The 13397-nt window shown below is 42.2% G+C and overlaps 1 protein-coding gene across 3 annotated transcripts in view; it reads right to left on the reverse strand.

Annotated features, from left to right (window-relative positions):
- Nucleotides 1–530: 530 nt before the first annotated feature.
- The window catches only part of gpc3 (glypican 3), a 104376-nt gene continuing 91509 nt past the window's right edge, over nt 531–13397 (reverse strand). For 2 of the 3 annotated variants that reach the window (XM_088989528.1, XM_088989530.1), the window contains one exon: nt 531–3279. In XM_088989528.1, coding sequence (XP_088845654.1) covers nt 3104–3279 — 176 coding nt within the window. In that variant the 3' untranslated portion in view covers nt 531–3103. The remainder of the gene's footprint in view (nt 3280–13397) is intronic. The other variant, XR_016114154.1, reaches the window with a different exon arrangement.

Genomic DNA, 13397 nt, shown 5'->3' on the forward strand with positions numbered 1-13397 from the left:
TAGTGTGTTTGGGTTTGTTAGCTAAGGGGGTAACCTAATAGTTGAAAGAAAATCAATTAAGACTAATGAACCTTTATAATTGCTGGGGGTTATTTGCATCCGTCCGTCATCTGATAAGTGTATTAGCCTCACAAGAAACTGAGACAAACAAGACGGTTGAATTTGAGCAACACACACACACACACACACACACACACACACACACACACACACACACACACACACACACACACACACACACACACACACACACACACACACACACACACACACACACACACACACACACACACACACACACACACACACTACACACTATCTATCTATCTATCTATCTATCTATCTATCTATATCTATCTATATATATATATATATATATATATATATATATATATATATATATATATATATATATATATATATATATATATAGCACATTTATTACACATAGGATATGTATATGTGTAATAAATGTGCTATTGTATTGTAATGAAAGAAATACACGGCACTGTATAATAAAGTCACTTTATTAATTAACATTTGTGATGGTCATTGATGGCTCTTAACACCTGTTGCTTTCTGACTTGTAAGGTCTGACGAAACTGAGGCATCACATTATCATTCATCATGTTGATGATTGTCATAGCCCTTTCTAGATGGAACTGTTCAATAAAAGGCTGCACATCAACTGCTGAATGGCCTGCTTCTGCTTGTCCTCTTGAAGGCAAATCAAATTCTCTGTGTTGATGACCTCATTATGGTCAGCAGCAAGCTCCTCTATGTCATCTGCATTCACTTCGAGTCCCGTAGGTGCTGGCAAAGATTTTATTACAACAAAAGGCGCGAGTCCGATGATTCCACGGACGCGGAATAAAACATGACAAAAGAAGGCGGGCGGGGCGAATAAAATGGCACGCTCGCGATCGGAAACCGGAAAGCAACAAACTTACGCGATCACGTCTAACAATCACCTCGTGCAAAGCATACTGTTGGATTTGCCAGCACAAGACACAGCGATGGACTTTCGTCGTAATCATGTCACTATATACGTATATACATTTAATTAGTATAAAAATGTATTTTACTTTTTACATTTTCTGTTGTTTCACCTTGCAAATGAACTGTCTGTATTGTGTCAATAGTTGCTTTAGAAAGTGAGTATTGTGGAAAAATCTGGAGTATCCCAGACAAATTGTGAGACTCAACATGTATGATACAGTATATATACATACACACACACATATACCGGATGTAGACATCTCTGGCCTTCAGTGTAGCACGAAACACATTGATAAAAGGTCAGTACACCATCCACGTAGCTCAGGGGTCGGGAACCTATGGCTCGCGAGCCATATATGGCTCTTTTGATGATTGCATATGGCTCGCCGATAAATATTACATATCATAATACATATTGTCGTTTTTTTCGTCGTTCATTTCCCGTTGGGGCTGCAGTTGGCGGAAAGCGCAATTTTGATTGGATGACACTGACCTAGAATGGCCGAAAGCGCCATGTTAATTGGATGATAGTGGCCGTCATGTTGAAACAGGTAAACGGCCCTTTAAATGAGCCCAACTTGTGCACTTCAGCGTGAATGCACCGGAGAATTAGAGGAGCGAAAATGTTCTGATTCTAATTTGCAATGAAACAATACCATCGATGAAACAGTCGAATGTCAGTGACATTTTAACAAGCCCCATGTTAACGTTAGCATCGACATACTTCTGCGAGATGTAGATTGCAGATAGCAAGTGTGGAAGCTTATGAGCCGTGTGCAGGCTAGCTAGCAGTAACTTCGCCTCTGGACCGGCAAATTGAATTTCATTCCGATTGTTTTCCTCTATTTTTACCAAACACGAGGAACGGAAAACCATTAATGTTAACGGTGAGTACTATCACAAAGTTATTTTCAATAATACATTCTGATATTTTGTTGAAAAGTGGCCGCGCGTGCGTGTGTGTGTGCGCGCGCGCACGCGAGCGTTTGTATGTGCGCGCGCGTGCGTGTGGCTCTCACTGAAAAACATTTCTAAATATTTTACTTTTATGGCTCTCTTAGTCAAAAAGGTTCCCGACCCCTGACGTAGCTTCTCAAATGTGACAAAATTTGAATGTTTGCCTTTGATGAATAACAAGGTATTTGAAATGGTCATAATTATTTACAAAGTTGTCAATATGTGAATTGTCCTCAAAATTAATTGGGGACATGTTATCAAGAAAACCTAGCCATCTTCAAACATCCAAGTAGATGTACTGAAAAACTGTGGCGAAACACAGTCATTAGAAAATAAACAAACAAACAAACAAATAAATAAATAAATACATAAAAAAATTCCATGTAAATATTTATATACAATTCCTACTTAACACCACATTAAATACTGTAATATATTTTGCAGAAGTTTTTCTCAATCCACCCCGTGGCCTATCAAATTTGTTAAGATTGCAAATGAACATATTTTATTCAACATAGAACCATCGCAGAGAAACGTACACAGTAGTCTGTAGCAGGACACATACTGTACATATATGCTGAGGCCTTGACTACCTTTGTGATGGGTTGGCAAGAGAAACTGGTCCAAAATTATTTGCCTATTTCTAAGACATAAACAACAGAGAATTATATGAGACATTTTGTGGCATTTGGTGATTGTGTGGGTTATTACCTGTCAAGGCTAGTAGGAGGTGGGGTTTATTCACGTCCATTCGTCTAATGCTTGCAGGGCAGTAATTCAGTGCAGGCAAGGACAGAGAGCATTTGAGAACATGTCCTCATGCCTCCCATCTCCACTTGCTGGTCAATGACAGTCCTCAGTATTAAGGGGTAACTTCGATATCAGAATCTGAGTGGGGATCCTGCAATACTCTCATTCGTTAATCATGGGAGATGCAGAGAAAACGGATTCCTTACTTACGTAAGAATAAAAGTTTCTTAGTTGTGTGTAAAAACAATCCACAGTTGAAGTGAACCCAGCATTGTCTGATTAATGCTCATACTTTTGAGTCTTTTTCGGAACCGTGACTTTGAAACTATAATGTTGAAAATGGTTTATTTTGTTCTACAGAGTTTGAAGCGTGTGCAAATGTGTGCAGAGCATATGGTCAGTGGTGACAAAGAAGAAGGAAACACAGACTGACAGGGACCACCAGGACCATGTAGACGCTCTCCAGGGCAGTCCCAGGTGAAGGGATGTGTCCAACTGCCGCTGTGGCCAATCGGGGTGTCAGAAGCTGCTCCTGGAAGGTGAAGTCATCCATTGCCAGGTTATCGGCGAGATCTGAGAGGGGTGGAGATGAAAAATAGGGATATGGCAAGAAGGAAAGGATGAAGACATTGGGACCTTATATTGTCACAGAGCTAAAAACCGTGTGGGATATCAGTCTTCTTTCCATATGATGCCTTGCACAGCTGAACCAACAATGCTAAACTAGTAGATTGACGTGTAATTGTAGACACAAACAGCATCGCAATGCATTTTTCACTTCAAGTGTTGAGAATTGTGAACCAAAGTGGTGTGATGATACAAGGCTGAAACGGTTGCCTCATACCAAGCCTCAAAAGTGTGATGTTTTTTTTCACGTATTGAGGAACTGTCTGAGAAGAGAGCCATGTATCTCACAGTTCCATATTTCCATGGACATATTTATACCAGTATGCAACATAATTGAGGGAAAGCAAAGACCACTCTACTGTTTGCTTGAGACTGTTGAACTGTGTGCTTGTGTTGTTTTGGAGTTAGGAAATTTTATTGATAAAGCAGACATCACGCATGCTCATAATTTCTTTCTAGATCTCGGTAGATATCTAAAAGGACATCTACCATGTTCACTTTGACCTTATTATTGGTGCAAGAAAGGGAGTATACAGGAAGTATATTCATGTTTTGAATGCTGTCCTTTAACAGTACACTTCCTCCTGTCCCCTCACATTTTAAGAACGATGCAAACCTTAAAGGACAACTCACGCCTCCGGACAAGATGTGTACATAACTTGTAAAATGGCTTCAAATGACTTCTACTGAGCGTATTTTAAAATGATTCCACGGCATATAGCTATATTTTACATTTTAAGACTCGCGCTGAATATTCAGGAAGTCTTGTTTTCGAGTTGATTACGATCCCCTACGTGACGTCACATTTGGAACGCCCCTGACCGAGAAAATTACACACAATGCATTTTGCGGTACTTTGTTTGGTCTGAAAACTTCGTGTTGATCCGTGTTGATGGCGAAATAAGAAGGAAACACATAAATAACGCGATGGTGAATCGTGTGTTGCACCAAGACTACCATTTGATATTTGCTGACACAAATTCCCAGCAGACAAATCAGCCCATTTCCAACGGAGCTGAGGCGCCATCTTGTGCATTTTCTGGGACTCTACATTGCTGTCATTGACGGCTCGAATTGATATGGGAGGACTCCTTTAATCGATTGCAAACATTGATGCTTTCCTCTTCAGAACTATTTGAATCATATTCATAACTGGATGAGTAAGAAGAAAGCATCTTCTCCGAATCTGAACTCCGTGAGCCCATTGTTTTGTTTCTCGAGCAAGGCAAGACGACTTGGCGTGATGTCACGAACTGGGGGCGGGACTTTCTGAAAATCCCCAGTTTCGAGCTGATTTGTGGCAGATTTTGGACACTTTAAGTCATTTTTATTGGTGTTTTGCAGTTGACTCAAAATATCAGCCTGTGTGTTTTGGGTATTTTAGATGCTGTAAAACCTTTTTCTGATGTCAGTTAAGAAACAAAAAAAAATGGTGTCGGTTGTCCTTTAAATTAAGCAAAGAGGACACTGAAGCAAAAGTGGAAGAAGCAGAAAAACGGCAACATATTTCAGATTTTTAGGGCATCTTTAAGAACTATCAACTACATTTTCCCTTCATAAAAACATACAATTGGAGTATTTACACATATTGCTGCCAGCCCAACTCGAGATTCAGGCAATTCTCACTTTGTAACTCATCCCAGGTGTTATTATTCCACAGTGGGAGTGTTGTTTGACTCTATTTAGGATTCTAAGAGCTGTATTAAATGTATGATTTATATTTCAGATCCATACATTACTCCTCTGCTCACGTACCACACTTTTCCGTGTCCATCTGTTGTGCATGCTGCAGGGATTTAGTCACCTGCTTCTGCGCTCTTACTCACAGCTGCCTCATCGCTCCGTATCCACAGCTGTGCTCTCCGATTGACACTGAGCAGAAGCCTTCTCAACCGTGCACATGCGTGTATGTTTGTGTACGTGTGGGAGGGCGGGAGAGAGAATCACTGACTATATTTCCTCCGCTTTGTCTGGCGAGAAGCTATGAAGGAGACTGGAATAAGAAGGTTAAGTTATGAGAGGCTATCAGTAATGAGTCGCCCATGCCAAAGATGAGGTAGTGCCAAATGGACATGCATACGCTATCACATCTGTGCTCAAAGAATAACGCAAAGTTCCAAGCAGATTAAAATGTCTAATTTGATCTGCTGCATGGGAGGACCGGTTGTCACGTAATCACTGTGCAATCGGAGAAAGCAGTTAGAAACAGATTCAAAATGCCCTCCTTGAACACATGAGAGGGTCGTTCCTTCATGCTCCTGCTGTTTGCGGCCAGTCTTTCAACAGTGGAAAGGCACGGTTTCATAAAACCCCAAAGTTTGAAATGGCACTACCTCTGAATTTCATTGGAGTTACGACATCATCTCCACATGGGCCAGAGGGACAATTAACTTTTAGTTTCTTCCTGTGTGCTTTCCCCCCATTTCCTTTTGACATGGCATCGGGCAGACATTCACTGACAATGTGAACGAACAATTTGTCACTGGCGATCACAGTGCATCGTAATGCCGAACCAATAAAGCCCAAAGTGAAATTCAATACCACTCACATATCCCGTGGATAAAGAGGAGGGCAGAAGCAAATGGGTTTGTTGGAAGAAAAAAAATCTCCAGTGAGGAAGCATTATGTTTGATTGCCAAACATTTGCAAGTGTGTGCGTAAAGTGAAAATAATTCCATCTCTTTGCTAGTTTAAACACGTGAGCAAGACCACAGAGGGGCCTTGTTCTGCAAGCTCTAAAATGACTCCAAGGGGACAGAACACAACACTAACTTAAATCACCTAAAAGTCGAACGCAAAGTCACCGAGAACAATGTCCTGATATAACTAGTGATCGACACTTGTGCCTGTGTATTACAACATATAGAAAGAGTGAAAGAGAATCATTTCGGGCAGGAGTCAGCACAGTAGGCATAGAGTGAAAAATAGTCAGACAGATGGATATAGAGAGAGCCAGAAAAGATTCACAATCTTGTCAAATGTCGTCTTTCATTTGAGCAAAACAGTCTCCTCCCTCCCTCATTCACAACCACCCAAACCCTCCATTTTGTTGTTGTTGTTTTTTTTTCAATTTAAAGTTCATTCTGATTTCACAGGTGCATACAGTCAACAAAAAGAAAAAAATGCATACAACTCACTTCTACGTCCATTAATACTCTGGAGTAGTTCCATCTTAAAATAACCAAAACTAGGTGCAACTGTGTAACCATTTTTATGATATAATGACCAAACCCTCCATTTTGAGACCCTCACGCCATCAAGGGCACCACGACCTTACTGGTGTACACCTCACTCGTTTTATTGTGGCCATTTGAGCTCATATTACAAGCCGGGAGAGAGGTCAGCAGTACACCCATCGATTGGTGACGCTCTGGTTAAAGATGGCTGTGAATGAGCCAGACACTTCACATGCAAGTCAACACCCGCCGATGCGTTTAAGCTCCAACTTCATGTTGTCTTAAGACACAGGTCCCCATGAGAGGGACAGGTCAGGGAATTGCGGTCTTCAGGGGTGAGCGGATGTTTGTTTGGATCCCCGGAGCGGGTCGAAGAGTGGCGGAGTTTCTGTATACACATGCGTCTATGCATGTGGACTCGTGGTGGTCTGTCTGTGCAAAAGGAAAGGAAATGGGGGTAAAAGGGGATGGGAGACTGGACTTTGGAGTTTGGAGCATTTCTTGTACAGTGTGTAGTTTTTGCAATGAGCATGGCCTCCAAAAACAGCAACGTGCGGTGAAAATCTACTTTTAGTCACGCAGTCAAACGCAGTCAGATTGAGAATTCATTTTGGGAGACAGGACATCATAAACAGGTTCCAAGAAATCAAGCCTGTCTCTGTTTTGCGATGTTACCATGTGCGGTAGAAAAGGAGTTTTATGATGTATAAAGTTCATGTTTATCACACATTTTCTACAAAGTTTGGACTATATTAGAAATAACACTTCAGCTTTACATCAGCGTTACAGTCGTCTGCCATTTTGTTGTTAGAAGAAAGGGCTCGTTCGCGAACGACACATCACTCATTGAGGCAGCTCCGTGTATGAAAAAAGTTTGTATTCTAAGGTAAAATTGTCATAAATTTAACGTTTGTAAACCGAAAAGTTCGTAAGCCAAGGGGTTCGCAAACCGAGGTATCACTGTATTGTCTTTCTACACGTGTTTTTCGCGGTTTGTGTTTAACTTGCCATTGCTCAAAATGATTTGAATATAAATAATTGCTTTGTTTGCAATGTGACTCAGGTTTGTATTTCTTCAATGATTACGATGTTAATATGCATGGGAAGAAGACTTCTGACTTCACTGAATCAATACAATAAAGAAATAAAATAAAACAAGAAGGATTTTTATGGGCTATAACAGTAATGGAAGTTTAACTTTAAAATATAAATGATTGATATTTATGGCTACAACGTTCCAACAACAGTTACTGCAACAAAGCAAGGAAGTTTGCTCCAAAACAATTTGATGAGTTGTGTTTCCACATATCCTTAAGTTGAGACAACTTGCACCGCAAACTCTTATTTCTTTGTTGTGAAATACGAGGTGCCAATTTTCACAACAGCAACATTTTAACAGGCAATAAATAAAATATAAAGCAATAAAAGTAAAAATAGTATTGTTGAATTGCCCAACTTTAAATTTTGTTGCCTTTGATTTTTTTTTACCGTTTCCACATATGTGATTACAAAAAAATTTGTCTCTGACTAAACGTCAGCCCTTAGACTCTCATTCACCTACTGAGAGATGTTGTGCAGTACTCTTATAGAGAGCACACTTGAGAATCGACCTCTTTCTCTCCTGCTTATCTTATTTAAGGAGTCCATCACAGTTTAGAGAGAGGTGGGGTATATATTGAACTGATCGGCAACCAATCACAAAAATAAAACTGTCTTTGGGAGGATGTGTTTGGTTGAACTACAATCTTGTTCTCTCTTCTCATTCTCTTCGTATCATAACGCTGCTTGTCACACATACCAAAGACAAAGCAAAACACACAGCTCTGCCTCTATTTTCGTGCCCGGCACATGTCTAGCACAAAGCAGTGTCTAATTGTGTGCACCTGGTGGAGTGTTTTCCATTTGGTATTTTCGCAGGCGAGTGCAGTTAGCGTTTGCACCGTTGTGGACGTGAACACAGCCTACAAGCTTCCTGGTCAACGGGCGTGGCTCCTTTCATTGCCTTTCAAATCATAGTGCAAGAGGTGCAAAGTCTTCGATGATGCAGATGCAAAAGCTGAAACAGACTCTCTGGAGTCCAAGATCAACCCATGCAAAGTAAAATGCAAGCAGACCTCCCACGGCCGGGGGCTGTAAAGTTAGCCAGGGCTATCACAGATCACCGCTGTGATCTGTTCCAACCCCGATTGTTTGCGTCCTGGTGTGACCAATGCATCCCGATGTTACCAGCTGCTATTTCATCTGACGAATGTTCACCTGGTAGTTGTGTTTTCCTGACAATATTATTCCACTCCAAGTTTTATGATCTCTGCTCTTTAAATTTAAATTACTTACAGCGAGTGTATTGTAATATATATTTCTCAAGTACGGCTTAATTCATTTTAATAAAGGTGAATATTGGCAGATGACATGATTGTTACAACCTCTCGGGTGAGTGTGTACTTTCATGGTCCAGTACAATTTATTCAGTACATGTGCACTATGCACAAAGGCTTTTTGGGTTAGATAGGTATGTGGAATGTTAAGTCTCCAAACACAGGTGCTTCTTATGAAATTGGAGAGATGGTTTAGATTGCTGCTACATTGGCAGACATTGTGTGTGCACATAACACGCCAAATCGGGTCAAATTTGATCTTGGTTCTCAACGAGAATTAACATCTTAGATGAGGCAAATATTTGATCTTTTAGTTGATAGCAACAAAACAAAGCCAATGTTACACTCAGCAAATTTGGAATGTCTCCCCCACCTCTCTCTCTTGATAGACTCCTTGATCATGGAAATCAAACTCAATGAGAGGACCATACTCCTGCACAAAAATGATAGGAGCTCTATGTGTCATCTGATGGTGGATGTGTGTGCGATTATGGTGGGCTGGGGCTAAACCGATAAGGCAGTGGAATGTGATTACTGGCTTGTGATGCATCACCCTGGTCATCTTATACTGCCTCTCTGACTTGACCTAAGTAATTTGTCTCATGGTACTGCTGACAAAGAGCTGAGAATCTACTGAGGGAGCTGTGCAGGATGCTTCTGTCTGTGGAATGTGACCGTCTGCCTCCACACCCACAGGCTGACCACAGGGGTGATCGGAGGGACTGGGAATGCTCGGCCAATACAAACGGAACAAACCAAGCAGGCCGTGCATTGGACCCATGGGACAGCACTACTCTGAGTGGCCCTGGTCTCTCAACCTCCAAAACACTCTCAGTTATGATGTGACGGAATAAGGCGAATAGGTGAAGTCCTGTGAATAGATGATGACGTTATCTCATGGAACTTAGAAATGTACAAGAAAAAGCTCCTGTTTGGGAATGTCTGTTTTTTGTTCGACACACTGCTTTAACCATGACATTGGTTGACAAACACAAGTCAACACCTTCTAATTATCAGTCAGGGAAGTTGCTGTGTGTGTGAATATGAGACAGTTGTTGCAAAATTGGCCTCTCGCTGCACTGTGCAGTACAATGATGCTCACCGATGTCCTGTTTTTCATCAGTGAAACAAAGAAATTAGAAATTGAAAGAGTTGGAAAAGAAATACAAACTGGAAAAAGGGTCTTACATTTCAAATGAAAAAAAAATCCTTTTACAGTTGTCAAGGAGGAAAGTGTGTGAGCAAACGTGAGGTAAAAACTACAACAAATCAAGCGCACAAAGACTTGATTCTGTGCGAAAGGCATGGCAAGGGGCTCGTTCAGGGTAGGGAGCTCTGTGCTCACAGAAAACTCCAGTAACCTTGTAGAACTCAGTTTGCTACTGTTGTAGTGTCTGAGAGGGACTGGAGGGACTATGAGAAACGACGTTGTAATGGGGGTGAGAAGGATAGAGGCACACAGAACCAGAGAGTGTATTGGCTATGCAATAAGCAGTCAAGTGGATGAGTATGTAACCCGTTGCCTGAAGGAACTGCTGGCCAAAGAGGTTTTGGATTGGATTGGATTGGATTGGATATGCCTTTATTCGTCTCACAGTGGAGCACATTTGAGGAACATATTCTTAGGATGCTATCTTTATCATCCAATAATGAGTGAGGCTGGTTTCCCACAGAGATATTTACATATCTCCACAAACGTCAGTCCAGAAAGAGAACACAAGCTGGCCGTTTTGGAACATATGTTTTATGCCTGCAAACAAACATGCACAGCTCTCTTTGCATTCATGCCCGGTGAAAGGCAGACTAGAATTATGACAATGAGGCACAATTTGGCTGCACACACAGAGATCCAGTTGAGTGTTTTCACTGACTATTTGGAGCTGGTTCCAGTGGTCAGCCTGTGGTTTTATGCAACAGTTCAACGGCGATTGACAGGAGTGCTCCTGCAATGCTTACGGAATTATATTGAAGAATGAACAGCATAAGCAAAAGCAAAGACCGTTTGGAAAGAGAAACGTCTACGTGTGTAGATGGACAATTTCGGAGATTGATGTGAGAGCTGGGGGTTAATGTGTAACATGTACAGGTTTCAAAAAGTTCCTTTGGAGATTCTCACAAAATGGCTGCAGTGTGTTAATGTCCCAGCAAGCAACGGAGCAGTGAACTCGAGAATGGACCCGCTGTGTGCAGTGTGTTTGTGGACTGTGGCTGAGCTGATGGACACAACCCAGGAATGGGCCTGGAATCAATTTAGAGTGTCCAAAAGTGCCTGTTAATGTAAATAAAGCTCTTGAACAAACAAACGCTTTTCCAAAAGGCACACACAAACAGAAATATGCATAAAGCCTACAAAATGAATCAATCGTTGGTGGGCCCCCTTCATGAAAATGATGAGAATCCAGTCAGATCTGTGCTTGTTTCCACGGAAATTCAAAACAGTGCTCCCCTTCTGGTCTTTCAATAATCTGAAGGATTTTATCCCTGGAATCATATGAAAAGGCGGCACTGCAGAAAACCAGCAAGCGTCCAATAAGAGGGTACTCCTGTACTCCTGTCCTCACTTTTCTCCATACTCCTGTTAAAAGGGCACACACACACACACACACACACACACACACACACACACACACACACACACACACACACACACACACGCACGCACACGCACTTCCACACATACCTGGGAACACACTGCTTCTAGTAAGAACCAGAGAACACCATTGCGACCTGCCGAGCCTATTTGCACAGATGCTGGCAAACGTCATCATTTTTGCATGAGGTGTGGAGGAGGGAAGGACGGAGCTGGATTGGCTGACTTAACAGAGGTTGCTTATGAGCTGACCAAGTCGGGTCTTAGGGTGGTGGCTGCAATCTCCCCTGGGAAAACCAATTGCTGGCCAATGTCAACCCGCATCTTCCAATCCCGGGCCCTGGATAGCTGTCCAACCTCTAGTTTTGCAGGAGGACGGTTGAGCTTTTCCTCTCCCTCTCGGATAAAAGTCAATGGTGCTGAGCTGGAAGTGGTGGGTCTCATGGGCAAGGAGTTGATGGTATTCCTCATGGTCACAAGGACAACTGCCAAACTCTTCAGGACCTGGTTGTGCCTCCAGGTGTAGCGGCCTTGTGTGAGGCTGGTCTTACAACCGGTCAGTATGTGTTTGAAAGTTCCTGGAGTTGGACAGAGGTCACAGGTTGGATCTTCGCCATACCATTGGTGGAGATTATTTGGAGATGGGAGCACATTATTGACAGCTGATGATGAAGCTGATGTTGCTTGCCTCCATTTCCCAGAGATCCCTCCAGCTGAGCTTTCGTTTCTCCAGGCCTTCCCACCTCTTCCATTGTCCCCGCTTGGCAAGAGAGACAGCCTTCGCAGTTCTTTCAGCTTCCTCTTGGCGGCGCAGCTCTTCCATCACCATTTTCCTTCTTTCCGATGTTGAGGCCTTACGCCAAGATGGTTTATTTGTAAGGCCAAAGCCCCCTCTTCCTAGCTGGACGTGTCCCACAATGTCGCTGTACCTTAGGGCTGCTGTGGCCTGCTGCACCGCGATGGATGGCGTCCATTACCGTCCAGTTGATAGGGGGGGTGCAGCTTGACTGATCTTCCGGTCTCTGGAGTCTGTAAGGGTCATTGGAAGTCTCACTTTAGAGCACTTGTACTCTTCGGTGAGGCTTGTGATTGGAAGCTCAAGGACCCCTTTGCCATAGAGGCTGATGTTGGACAGACAGCGTGGAACACCAAGCCATCTTTTTACATATCTAGTGATGGCTCGCTCCATCTTCTCCACCGTTGAGAGTGGGACCTCATAGACTGTAAGTGGCCACATTACCCGAGGGAGAAGTCCAAACTGCAGACACCAGAGCTTGAGCTTCCCTGGCAGTGGAGTCTTGTTGATGTTTTCCAGACTTTTGCTGATGTCCTGCTTTAGTTGCTGCACTTGATCTTGCATTGTACCATTATATATATATATATATATATATATATATATATATATATATATATATATATATATATATATATATATATATATATATATATATATATATACCTCCTCCACATCATTGTCTAACACAGGGGTGGGCAAACTTTTTGACTCGCGGGCCACAATGGGTTCTACAATTTGACGGAGGGGCCGGGCCAGGAGCATTTGGAGGGAATGTTTGGGCCAGATATACGTAAGCATTAAAGGACAACAGACGTCTCTGGACAAGTTGTGTCCATAATTTGTCAAATCGTTTCAAATGACTTCTATTGAGTGTATTTTACAAAGATTCCACCGCATATAGCTATATTTTACGTTTTAAGACTCGCGCTGAATATTCCGGAAGACTTGTTTTTGAGTTGGTGACGAGTCGTCACGTCACTGAAGGAACGCCCCTGACCGAGAAAGGACACACTGTAGCAGTCCTTTGATCACGCAATGTATTTTGCGGTACTTTATTTGGTCTGAAAACTTCGTGTTGATCCGTGTTGTTGGCGAAATTAGAAGAAAAAGACAAATAACGCGATGGT

Source organism: Hippocampus bargibanti, linkage group LG02 (genome assembly GCF_051943395.1).
Source record: "Hippocampus bargibanti isolate YZ-2025 linkage group LG02, ASM5194339v1, whole genome shotgun sequence".
Lineage (NCBI taxonomy): Eukaryota > Metazoa > Chordata > Actinopteri > Syngnathiformes > Syngnathidae > Hippocampus > Hippocampus bargibanti.